This window comes from Orbicella franksi, chromosome 8 (assembly GCF_964199315.1).
Source record: "Orbicella franksi chromosome 8, jaOrbFran1.1, whole genome shotgun sequence".
NCBI lineage: Eukaryota > Metazoa > Cnidaria > Anthozoa > Scleractinia > Merulinidae > Orbicella > Orbicella franksi.
The window spans coordinates 23,719,096-23,732,243 of record NC_138152.1 but is presented as its reverse complement, the minus strand read 5'-3'; the positions used below and the strand labels follow the sequence as shown (position 1 = coordinate 23,732,243).

General features: G+C 39.5%; 1 protein-coding gene across 1 annotated transcript in view; it reads left to right on the top strand.

The window, feature by feature from the left end:
* LOC145495437 (protein eyes shut homolog) overlaps positions 1-12,267 on the top strand; it is a 20,724-nt gene extending 8,457 nt beyond the window's left edge. Inside the window, exons 3-8 of the mRNA XM_081475051.1 lie at positions 1,880-2,118; positions 4,939-5,208; positions 6,406-7,257; positions 9,109-9,295; positions 10,357-10,654; positions 10,938-12,267. Coding sequence (XP_081331177.1) covers positions 1,880-2,118; positions 4,939-5,208; positions 6,406-7,257; positions 9,109-9,295; positions 10,357-10,654; positions 10,938-11,033 — 1,942 coding nt within the window. The 3' untranslated portion in view covers positions 11,034-12,267. The remainder of the gene's footprint in view (positions 1-1,879; positions 2,119-4,938; positions 5,209-6,405; positions 7,258-9,108; positions 9,296-10,356; positions 10,655-10,937) is intronic.
* The last annotated feature ends 881 nt before the right edge of the window (positions 12,268-13,148 follow it).

Below are 13,148 nucleotides of genomic sequence, written 5' to 3'. Positions count from 1 at the left end.
TAAATTGTAAATGCAACATTACTTGTCACTCTAAATCTAAAACTGAGCATGTCTCAGTGATGTTGATATCAGACTGCTCAGTATGTTAAGTTTAATCAATTCCAGTTCAGAATGCATAGTTTAACCTCAATGAAAGGTTATATAATTTGAGTTAGCTATATTCTGTGACTGTACACTTAAACCTAGCTTGAAGTCCAGTAAAACATACAAAACAACAGCAATCGAGAATTACATATCGTTTGTTGAAATTTTTTTATGGCCCATTTATTTACCCTAATGGCCCAAACTTTTTATAAATGGCCCATAACTTTCCAATGCCATGGGTCATAGGCTCATTTGCCTGTTTTGCTTTCCCAATCCCTGAAAGAAGCACCGTGTTAGAGGAAGGTGTCAACACAATAACTTTAGTAAGGGCTTGAACTTTGAACACTTGTTCTGGAGTTCAGCGTGTTTACCTTTAGTCCACAGTGCCTCCTGCTATTAAACAATTAGATTATGAGCTCAATGGAAACACAGAACTCTATTGTGCCATAGGAATCTGGCCTGCGTAGCTGGCGGTATTGTAGACGCGCCGAATAAAGTTCTGGCGTAGGCCGAAATAAAGTTTTGGCAGCAAACACACAAGGAGAATGGGGAGGAAGACTTTGAAATACTGCCTGCACATTCAGATTTATGATCAATACTTTAAAGTTGTCTGTTTACCACACAAATTTTCTATGTTCAACTCTGCAGAGAAGTGTTGAACACAAGGTGTGATTGTTTCCTGGTTGACATCCAAAGGCATGTTTTCTTTATTCATTGCATTTGAAGGAGTCGATTCTGAGAAAATAATTTAATGATTTCTTAGTGGTTGAACGGTCCTTGGGTAAATGCTTTTTTGCTTGAGGACTCCTGTCTGGCAAAGACGCAGACAATGGAAGAAGACATTTAATCCTTACTTGCGTATCTTGATGCGAAGAAGAGAGCGGAACTTCCACATTTCTTTCTAGGCCGGAGCGAATGAACCGGACAAGTTCAACGGTGTTGAATATTTTCGACCACAAGACTGAAAAACTTGACTCAATAGAACACTAGATTCCACAATGTTCAGGCCAATTAGCAAGCAAAGTTCTGCTAATGTCTGGCCTTCAAGCTTCACGTGATCAAGCCTGAAGGTTTAAATACATTTTCTGTGGAAATGTTTTTGGTACTTTTCTGAAAGTAACGAAATTTTATCTTCAGATTGACACCACACAATCTACAAAAGTCGTTAACATTTTCCTCTTGGCTTTTTCTTCCTTTAACTGGCTTTGTAGGCGTATCTCCCTTCGATGTAAATTATCCATTATTCACCATGCATGCATCAACAACAAAGTGTAAGACGATCACCTTCACGCCTGTATTTTGCGCAAGAATAGTCTGTTCTAATTGGTTGGATTAATTGGGGTCAGTTGAGGTCAATGAGGTGATAAAAGTGGGTGGTATTCAAAAAACCCAAGTTCTCTGGCAGGTGGTAATTCTTGCGGCTTCGCTGCTCGCGATTAGTGGCTTTGCTGCCAAAACTTTATTCCGCGCGCCTACAATGTACAATACCACCAGCTACACAGGCTATAGAAATCTCGAGCTCATAATCTAATTATTGTTTTAGTATAAATCTACTAGTCGTTCATAGTGTTATCTAAATCCTATTCACAGACACTTCAAAAATGCAAAGAAGTGGCCGCCATTTTGTTAACAAGTGCAAACAGCTACACTACCCACTATCTATCACAGAATAACTAGTGAGTAGTGCAGCCAATCAGAAAATGCCATTCGTGATAGAATGCCAGTAGATTTATACTAATGTCTAATTAAAAGGACACTCCTGATAACCTGTTTTTGTTTTAATTTAATATTTTAGCTATGTCAGCAATTCAGGAACACCTTTTGGCACTCTTCAAGTTGGCAATGGTGTAGAACTTAAGCGTGAAGTCAGAGGAAAACTCATTGGGATACAACTCTACGACAACTGGTATATAGGGGGAGTTCCACCAGGCCTGGACATGCTCAACAAAACCAAAGGCCAAGCTGCTCCATCATCCTCTTTTGTTGGATCTATCAAAGATGTGCAAGTTAACGGAGAAACTATCAATCTTGCAGGTAGTACATTACACTGTATGTAGCTAGGCATAAATAGTGTATGCAGTAGACTTAACAAATCAAATGTGGTTTAGCATTGTTTGTACTCTTATCGACAACAATATGCATTATCACAGTGGTCAAAATGTTGTGGACTCATGAGGCACACACAACAAATTTTGACTTCTGTAATGATGCATATCATTGTCAATAAGAGCACAGACAACGCTAAGCCACATTTGATTTGTTCTTTACCACAATATCAACGTCAAAGAAAATGTTTTTGTCAGAGCATGACCAAGAGTGTGACACATTGACGCGAACAGCGTTGTCTGCACTCTTATCGACATTGGCGAATTAGCGAATCAGTTTGTGAGATTAGTAGCAATTGTGGTAAAATATTTTACTGTAGGAAGAATGAGCAAGGTTTATTAATTTCAGTGGCTGACTTCACTGTATGTTCTTGAATTCACAATTATTGACTTACAAATCTATAATGCAAACATGCGCACTGGGCCTTATCTACAAGCAGTAACAGAGATGGGGAGGGATGAGCCCATCAAAGGAACAGGGGAGGGGGGAGAGAGAAGGAGGGAGCAGGGAAGGGGACAAGACAGTGGGTGAGTGGTCATCATGTATTATACATGTATATTATGTTATGTATAACTCATTAATTTTTTGCATTATTCTAGCTTCCAATTTTAATATTCTAAGCTCAAAGTTGTGGTCTAAGAAAACTTTTGAGGAGCCCAAAGGTTCCTAACCATACAGGTGCCTAGCACTCAATAAGCTTATATGAAAAAACTATTTTTTTCCAGTCGCCCAAAGGCAAAAGTCAGTCACCTGTGGCAGACAAGCACTTCTTAAGAGCACAGCCCTAATGTTGTTTTGATTTTCATTATTACATGACTTGTACTTTAAAGCAACAAAAGCATGTGGAAGGTTGTCCAAATCTTATACATGTACAATGTACTTGCTGATTTATGAAGACTCGAGAAGTTTGCAGGCAGCTTTAGTTGTTTCCTTTTGGAGGTAGCAATTGATGGGATATTCTTCAGATGTTTATCTGCAGTTTTAAAGACCAGTCTGGTTACTCTTTGGTACACCAATCTGAGCGATTCATCACTGAGCTTACATCAGTTGTGCAGTGGAATGATGTGAACTGCTATCTGTTCTGTAGAAATTGTAAGATTGAGGTTGTCAAAGAAAAAAAGTGTCAGAGCTGTTGTGAACTAAAAAGTTTGTAGACAAACTTTTTTGTTTAATTTTAGTTTCCTTATTTGAAATTACCTGTAGGGCTGCAACAATGCACTCATTGTCAGCTAATTATACAGCATTATGCACCCACAATCAAAATATATGTAACAAAACACCTGGATGGCAGATAACTTGTACAGGGTTCATACAGGTCATGGAAAACCTGGAAAGTCATAGAATAGGCCCTTTGCAGGATCCGGTCACATGGTACTGAATTAATTACGCTGGAAGGCAAGTTACACAGTGGGACTTCCAAAACAAAGGAAAGTCAGGCTGGACTGGTACCAGTTCCTTTGTTTTGGAAGTCCCACTGTGTAACTTGCATCCCAGCATAATTAATTCCGTACCATGTGACCGGATCTTGCAAAGGGCCTATTTTATAATTTCATTTTCCAGGCCTGGAAAGTCATGAAATGGAAGTGTGGGTCATGGAAAGTCATGGAAATGCAATAAACTTTCTGAGAATGAACAGACAAAAAAATCAAAAGTTGAAAAGTAACAGACAAGTCAGAAAGCCAGTTAATTCCAGTAAAAAAAATAAACACTAGCATGCATTTTATGTGTCATAGTGTGGGAAAATACCTTACATAATAGATTGTTTTGACAATACTTTGAGAACAACTGCTTAACATAGGCATAGGAAACATAGGAAAGATTATGGAAACGGTCATCGAAAAACATGCAATTTCAAAAGCCCAAAAGAGTATGAACCTTGTACATGTACATGTAGTTTGTTGGTTCTTTGCAACTTACTGTAGGTGTCTCACTTGTTGGAGAGTTACATTCCTATAATTACACGCACATGTATGTATCATGTCATGGCCAGCATACCAAAGTATTGTGAAATTGAGCTGTTTATGATTTTTATGCATGAAGTCTGGAGGATCTGTCCCCAGTTGTTTACTGGTACAGTGTACATGTACTATAATCATAATAGGGTGCAAAGAAAATAAGTTTTCCATTTTGCCCCTCAGACAAGCTGTAACAAGAGTACATGCACTAGACTGACAGTCATTTTTACTAGCCAGAAAGACATCTTCCCACCAGCACTATTAGTTCATTAATGAAAATTAAAACTTAAAATAATTAATCGTTCTCGTAGAGCTCTGCTGAAATTTGTCTTTTTGCAAATTTTAAACCAAAAACGTTACCTGCCCATCAGGTGAGTGAATGATAGAAAAATATCCTCTAGCCCCAGACTGTTGGGCATGACTTTCTCTGCATGCAGTGCTGAATTAGTACAGGTAATCATGTGAATGTGAATGCAATTAAGGATTTGCACTACAAGTGATATTTGAAAATTCTCTGAAAATTGCACGAGGCTTTACGCGAATTTTCAGATATCACGAGTGGTGTGAATCATTAATTGCTCGAGTTTTCATACGATTACTCATTTATTTTATGACTGAGAAAATTGTGAACATGCGCACGTAAATTTGCACCGTAGTGCAAATTAAGAGTTAATGATAAATTGGCCTGCTCTCAGCCTATCACAATGAAGTAATTTTCTCAGTCATATAATAAATAGTTTTACTGTTTAATTATGCAGCACAGAATGATGTAACACCATATTTTCCTATGCAGATGCTAAAGACTGGTATAACATCAATGAAGGTGACATGCCACCATGCCAGAAAATGCCATGCAGAAATGGAGTATGCATCCCACATAAGGACAACATACATGATTACACCTGCAATTGCACGGCAGGATTCAGTGGAAAGAATTGCGAGATTTACACTGCTTGTGAATCAGAGAGTTGCAATGGAGGAGAGTGTATACCTAACGCCTCCAACCCTCTGGACTTTGTCTGTCTCTGTCCCTTTGGAAGGGTTGGAATGCAATGTCAAACAGGTGGGTATGCAATTTATTGAACCATGTATTATTTTACAGGGTTCGTACAGGTCATGGAAAACCTGGAAAGTCATTGAATTTTATAATTTCATTTTCCAGGCCTGGAAAGTCATGATATTGAAGTGTGGGTCATGGAAAGTCATGGAAAAACAAAATACTTTCAGATAATAAAAATGCAAAAGATCAAAAGTTGAAAAAATAACGGGCAAGTCAGAAAACTGGTTTTAATTCCAGTAAAAAATAAACACTAGTTTAGTGGGGAGGGAGGGAGTATGGATATTTTCTGGAACTGCATATTGTATTTCCATGAGTTTGCGTTTGGATTGTTATGAAACAAACTTTGCACTTGTACTAAATTCAGCATGATAAATGGGTCTATTTTGATTCTTTTTTTTTTTTTTGGTTTATATGAAAAATGAGAAACATTAATTATAATATTGTGTGGTCCATTATCAGTGTCACTGTTCTTCATCTAGTTCAGTGGTACATAGTAGAAGAATCAACTGGAAAATGTCAGAACTGACAAGTGACAAAAAAAAAATCAGGTTCATGTGCTGTGAAACGGCTTTCTCTAGTTTGACTCAAACTCTCAAAAACATAGCCTCTAACCAGACCCTTGTTGTTCACATGTGCCTGAAGTGTCTTGGATACATGGATGATTCTTACTGCTAAAAAAATGAATGTTTGCAAGTGGAAAATTTTTGCACTCGCAAATTTCAAAGACATTGGCGTTAATTTTGAGCTCTGATTGCCAGAGCTTAGCAACTTTTAACTGATGAAGCAGATCTTGTGCTATACACTGTACGTACTGTACATGAATGGTACTTTTTTAAAAACATATATTGAAAGTGCTCTGGCAGTGAAGATTTTGGGGGATGCATATGTGATGTACATTGTAATGAAAACAGTTGTTAAAAATATATACAGTCATGTACAGTTGGACCCTTCTTATTCAAACTCGGCAATTTCAAATTCGCCTTTATTTCAAACACAAAACTATTTTCCTTGAGTTTGATTTGCCCCTCAGTCGTTTACTACCAGGTGTTTCGATCTCGAGTTACGGTAGTTCAAACTGTTTTTCGTTTCCCCTGACATTTAACTGTTGTATTCTTTCAGTGTTGACTAATGTCTTACAGCATGTACAGTACATACATGTACATGTATTTTATTAATTGTTATTCTTTATCTTACTTTCAGTCATCAACATTACGATTCCACTGTTCACTATTATACAAGATTACCCATCATATCTTGAGTATCCAGCACCCAGAAGTGCAGTAAACGGCTTCCATGTTACATTCCAGTTTCAACTTGACAATGCCTCCACATCTTGGAATGATAGCCTGTTGGTTTACAGTGCACAGAATGAATTTCTAGGCAGTGGAGATGATTTCTTTGCAGTTGGATTGAAGAACAACATGGTGCTGCTACAATATAACCTTGGTGCAGGCAATGCGCGGATTTATAGTGAGCCGTTGAATCGTAGTAAGGAGTGGCATGTGGTGGTAGCCGGACGAGATGGGCTTGACGGCTGGCTTTATGTTGATGATCAGCAGCGGAAAGAAGGCAAATCTGGTGGTTCTCATGTTGGACTGAACCTGGCTGAGCCACTGTACATTGGTGGCATTCCTGACCCACGCCAGATTCCAAGTGTACTGGAGTTCAAGAGCGGAGGCTTTCATGGCTCTATCTATGATGTAGCAATTAGATTTGGCACTAAACGACAATTCATCCAGCTGTCAACTTCGACAAGCGTCCAAGGGTCATCCAAAGAGTGGGCCGTGGTGAAAGGAAGGAACGTTGTAGATGGAGACTACGATGAGTGCTCGTCCCGTACACCACCATGTTACAATGCAGGAAACTGCACGCGAGAAGGTGCAACATACCTCTGCTCCTGTCCCGCGGAATGGGCCGGTCTGTACTGCAGCAGTCGACGAGTGCCATGCTATGGGTATGACAATCCTTGTATCAGTGGAACTTGCCGTCCAGATGGACACGATGTAAAGTGTGACTGCCCGTTAGGGAAAACAGGACAATTTTGTGACCAAGGTGTGTAAAGTTGACCTTGACTCATTAGTTTTCATATGCAGGATTCCTATGCAATTACTTAAAATGATTCAGGAGGAGGCAGCGTTGCCGAGTGGTTTAGGGCGCTGGTGATTTTATCCAGAGGTTCCGGATTTAAGGCCCTCCACCCTGCCACTAGCGGCATTTGGTACTCCCGAGTTCAAATCCTTGGTCACGCTTTGTAAATAGCCAACTGGTCTGCCTCCTGCCAGTTGGGATTTTTAACTATGTTACGTTTATTTGAAATATTTGTTTCCTTTGTTTCAGTGGCATGCCTGTAAACTAGCTAAGCTTAGTGCTTGTATAGCTAAGTGCATGACCACTATAAATAAGATTTACATTTTTTTCATTTACATTCTGTTCATTTGAGGTCAATACAGATTAGAAATGATTGGAATTATGTGAGTAAATGATCATTTGGAAGTTGAGGATGCTGAAAAGCTTATTGCAGTGTCTCCACCCATTACTCCAAACATTTTACAATTGGTGTACACTGTGTTATATTGTACATGTACTTGCTGCATTGCACTGTATTGTTTAGAAATTTAAACTCTAATTAACAAGTAGATTCCATATTGCCGTGCGTCTGGTCAGTAATAGATCACAGATGACGTCAAATGTGGTAAGAACAAAAAAGTGACACACGAGCCGTTAGGCGGGTGTGTCGCTGGTGGTCTCACCACATTTTGACGTCATCTGTGATCTATTACTAAACAGACGCACGGCAACGTGGAAGCTACTTGTTTTATATAGTAAAGAAACGCCGAAGACGTCTAAGACGTGTTCTTCAACGTCTTTAACGTCTAAGAAGTTAAAGGCCTCTGGTATAAAAACGAGACGCATTTAAGTACACGGCCTAACAAAAAAAATACAGTCGAACCTCCCGTAAGCGACCACCCAAAATGTCAAGCGTAGGTGGTCGCTTACGGGAGGTGGACACTTACGAGAGCTCAGACCCATTTTGCGGGTCAAAATTTTGCCTCATTAGCATATGGTAACTGCAGAGAATTACCCATGTTTTAAATGTCCCATTTATGTGAAAAGTCAATTTCGAGAAGAAAAACAACCGGTACTTTTCGCTGAGAAAATTTCCATCTCTTGTACTACCCAGGAATGCAATGTTACAACATCTTACATTGTGTCCAATTTTCGGTCTATAATCTGTTCAATGGTCGCTCACGGGAGGTTAAAAACAAAAGAAAATTTCAAACTTTTAGCTCTAAAAGTGGTCGTGGTCGCTTACAAGAGATTCCAAATATAGTGATCTGACTTGGAAACTTTTGGTATTTTGGAAAACTGGTCGCTGAGGAGAGGTGGTCGCTTACGGGAGGTGGTCGCAACCGGAGGTTGGACTGTATATATATATATTTTTTTTTTCAACTAAAAAAAAAAAAGACAGGATTCTGTACTCGGAGGACACTGGAAACAAGCAACTTTTAGCGCGCTAATGTACGAACAAATCTACTAGCTGATAACGTGGCAGGCAGTTAAGGGCGTCACGTTTTTATACCAGAAAGGTTTAACGTCTCTAACGTTAAAGGCGACTGATAAAACAGACGCTCTTAAAAGAAGACGTTAAAGTAGACAGACGTTAAAAACGTCTTCCTATTTTCCGTTTTTATACTAGACGTTAAAGTCGTCTCGAGACAGCTTTCACGTCTGAAGGACATTTAATAACGTCCCTAGCTTAAAAACGGCCTATAAGTTAGGATGTACTGCTATTCACATTGATAGATGCTACGTCACGGGTAGATCTTTTTGTGTGTATTTGAGCAGGCATGTTTGTCGTTTCCTATGATTTTGTAATGATTGTCTTTTTTCCTCCGTTTTTAGATATTTTAATTGAAACACCGCTGTTCCAGAATTTTTCATACATGCTGTTTCCGAAGACCTACGTAAGAACTAGTACCCAGATCACCATCAACTTCAAACCCTTGGCCCTCAATGGAATTCTGTTTTATGTATCTCGTGATGATCAAAGCACAACGAGGGACTTCTTGTCCATTATTTTGCATAATGGGTAAGGCTTAGAAAAACGTAGACTTACTCAAAGTCCTTGGCAGTTGTAGGTAGTCAGAGTGAGGGATTACAGAGACTACAGTCAACTCTCGTTATAGCGGACACCTTCGGGATCATCATTTGTTGTTCGTAGTAGAGAGAGTCCGCAGTAGCGGGGCGTGATCATCACTGACGAAAATGACCCAATTTTTGGTCGTGAAGTGTCGCAAATAATGTGTACTGCTATATTCTTTTAAGATTTCCAGTGCCTTGTAATTTGTAGTTCTCGTCCTCTCTGACACATAATTATTTAATATAGGCCAAAATAGTGCACAAACTAGTAAGTGTTTCAAGACTGCAGAATAACTTTGTCCAAGTTTTCCGTAGTAGCAAGAGAACAATAATTTAAAATGTTACTTTGGGACCACATGAAGTGCCCGCAATTCCGTAATTGCGGGAGTTGTTTCCATACATTTCTTTTTAATTTTGACCGGGGCTTTAGTATCTGTCCGTTTTAGTGGGTGTTCGTAATAGCGGCGTGTCCGCAAGGCGAGAGTACAACGCGACAAAATGTAGGTCGTGATTTATGCCTCGGGTTCTTACGGTCAATAGGCCCTTTGCAGCTAAGCCATCACGTGACCTTCTTTTCATAAAATTATGGGCTATAACTTAACGAATGTCAGAAATGGAAAAAGCATGTCGAAAATATCAAAATGGCCAAGTTTGAGGCCCCCATCATCAGAGAATGAGATTTATGATGGTCTGAATTTTTGAAAGAATAAGAAGATTTGTATGGAAAAATGTTGCTGGAGAGCAAGACCTTGCTCTCCAGCAACATTTTCCATACGAATCCTCTAAATTTTCCGAAAATTCAAACTATGGTGTAAACTTACTCGTTTTTTCCTGGGGCCTCAAACTTGGCCATTTTGGTATTTTCGATGCGCTTTTTCCATTTCTGGCATTCTTTAAGTTATAGCCCATAATGCAAAAGTTTCTTTAGGAAAAATTTGGTCACGTGACCCCAGCTACAAAGGGCCTATAGAGGCCAACGATAAGACATGTAAACCTTTCTGCTTTCCCTAGGTTTGTTAAGTTGAGATATGACCTTGGCAAGGGCGTTGGCGAGGCTACGAGCAACTCAACAGTCACTCTAAATACGTGGCATAAGGTACAAGTGGATCGAACTGCTAGAAGTGGGAATTTGATCGTCAATGGTAGTGTTCCTGTGCGTGTCACGTCGCCTGGGACTGCTGTGGCTCTCGATGTCGATTCCAATTTCTACCTGGGAGGGGTTCGCAAGTTGTCGAATGTGAACCCTAATGCCGTGGATAATGACCCTGCGTTTGTACAGGATTTCACTGGCTGCATTGATCATTTCGAGGTATGTGTTATTTGATGTAGTTGTTTGGTTTTTTTCGTTGACAGAATAATTTTTCACAGAGCGTTTTACAACTAAGCAGTAATGCCACGACAAAGCGGCCACCTGCTAGGAACAACAAACGTGAACAATACTATTAAACAATGAGATTATTCGCTCTCGATTTTTATCACGCAAGACTTTAATCGACGGTTATCAATTGTTCTTTTTGTGTGACGAACCCGAAGAGCATGTGCGTTCGAGGTTCGACGTGACGCTGATGATTTTCTTGTTACTTTTCTTCAAGGTGAACGGCGTCCTTTACTTTCAGCCAAACACTGGTGCTCTTGAAGGGAGAAATATTGCCAACTGTCCCGATAGTATCAGCCAGCATTCAGCGTAGACTGGAGTTCTGAGTGCAGTGGAGACAGCTAAAACGAGTTAACGGAGCTGATTTGTTAAACTTCCTGTTCTTGTCAATTGAAGCTGTCACTGACGTCTAGCTAGTTTTAGCATGATTCCAAGTGTATTTCTGTAAGAATCCGATGTCAAGATCCCAGATCAAGGCTAAGTCAATGACCTACTTACAAAGGAAACAAAAATATTAGTCTCTTAAGAAACTGTTGGGCTACGTGAGCGGGCAAGTAAAACACTTTGGTAGTGCCTTTGTCAGAGCAAACTAATCTGACAAAGGGGCAACACTCGAAACGTCTGCATCACTGACTGGCTACGAAGTTGATAAATAGCCGCTGTCGAAGGGTTTCTTCTTCTTTCGCAATAAACAAGGCTGTGTGCAGATATCCAGTTATCACACGGCTAAGTGATTCGCTTTGCTGAGGGAAACAAAGACGATATTATAATTAGATGTCTGCGCGCTCACATCTCCAGGAACGATTCGCGTTTTCAGAGAAACATGACGTGATAAGCGAGAAACGAGACGCGAGATGCGCCAGAAACGAGAGGCGACGCGCGAGAAAGGAGGCTCGACTGTCAAAACACGATAGACCACGAGCGATATCACGAGAAGTTAACTTGTTGTTTGAGTAAAACTGCGTACGATACCCTCTAGTTTAGTCTCCTTCGCTGCCCTTATTTGGAGCGCTTGTGTCACTCAACGCTCCTCTTGGCGTGACAAACTTACGTATCATGATCAAGTTAACGATTGAAAGGGAATGACGGGTATTCCACAGGCCGTGGAAGTTAACAGATCAATAAGGTAATTGATTTCATAAACAAGAATCCTGATAATTGATTGTATGATATAACGATTCTGAAGTAGATGAATCATTTCTTATAGGATTAAAACTAATTCAGAGTTGTTTAAATAGAACCAAATGGCAAAATACACAAAACTAATTGGACGAGTTCGAAACAATTAGGTTTAGATCTTGGAGTAAATTCTAATCACTAATGTGATTGAAAGTTGTCATATTTTTACATCATACAATTATTGCCTTGGGTCAGGTTTAAATATTAATATATAATTATACTGTAACTACAGCTATGATGTAATTATTTTGTTGATTTATACAGTCCTTGTACATTGTAGATAGGTTTTTAGTAGATGTATATTGATAATAGTTTTCTAGAACTTCATTGAAGTTGGAGCGTGCTAGTAAAGTTTCGTGATGCTTACACGTAGTCACTTTTATTTGGCTTCTTTTCTCACCGTAATCACTTTTTAACATCCGGTTCGATTTTTTAACCTATCCCGATGTTGAACTCTGCAAAAAGGCCACATCCGAGTTTCCTTTTGCCTCTGTTTCAAAACGAGTCTTCGTGAAAAACCTTTCATGAAAATGAGGCTGTAGGCGGAACACATTTTCTTATGAATGGTTTCACAAGGAGACCCGTTTTGACACAGAGGCAAAAGACATCTCGGAAATGGTCTGCTACCAGATTGCTGCCTCCTTCACCCCCCACCCCGAAAGAAATACAGATACATTGACCAAGCAAAGGTTTTAACAGTGGTGTTATTTTCTGCTAAACGCCCTCAAGAAAATGATCATGTTAACTAACAGACAAGACTCGGTGACTGCCTTATTTTTACAGTCTTGGTCATAATTATTCATGATTTCAATATAATCCTAACAAGTAATTCCAGCATTTCTATATTCTTGCAATTTCACGAACTGGAAATTCCAGCTGTGTCCTTGCCGCGCTATCGAAGCTTTTCCTTTGTTTTGTTTCAAGTATTCTTCATCATAAGTGCTTTAATTTTTGCAGAAATAACCTCAACAAAGAGAAACTCAACAAGAGTTAATTCAACGGCCAATTTTCCAATCAGGAAAGTGGAGTGGAGTGTGGCGTACCTTCGCGAAGAACAGAAGGATTGTATAAAAAAATATGGTCAGTAGCAAATATTTCTTTGCAATCCTTCCCACCGGTTTTCGAAAGGGTTTAATCTTTCAACTCTTTCCACGAGTAAAGTGCTCGATGAATGGAAAAGACGGTGCCGTCTCCACAATCAATCTGTGATACGCCATGCGGTGGTTTTTCTGAGTATTGGCTTTCGAGG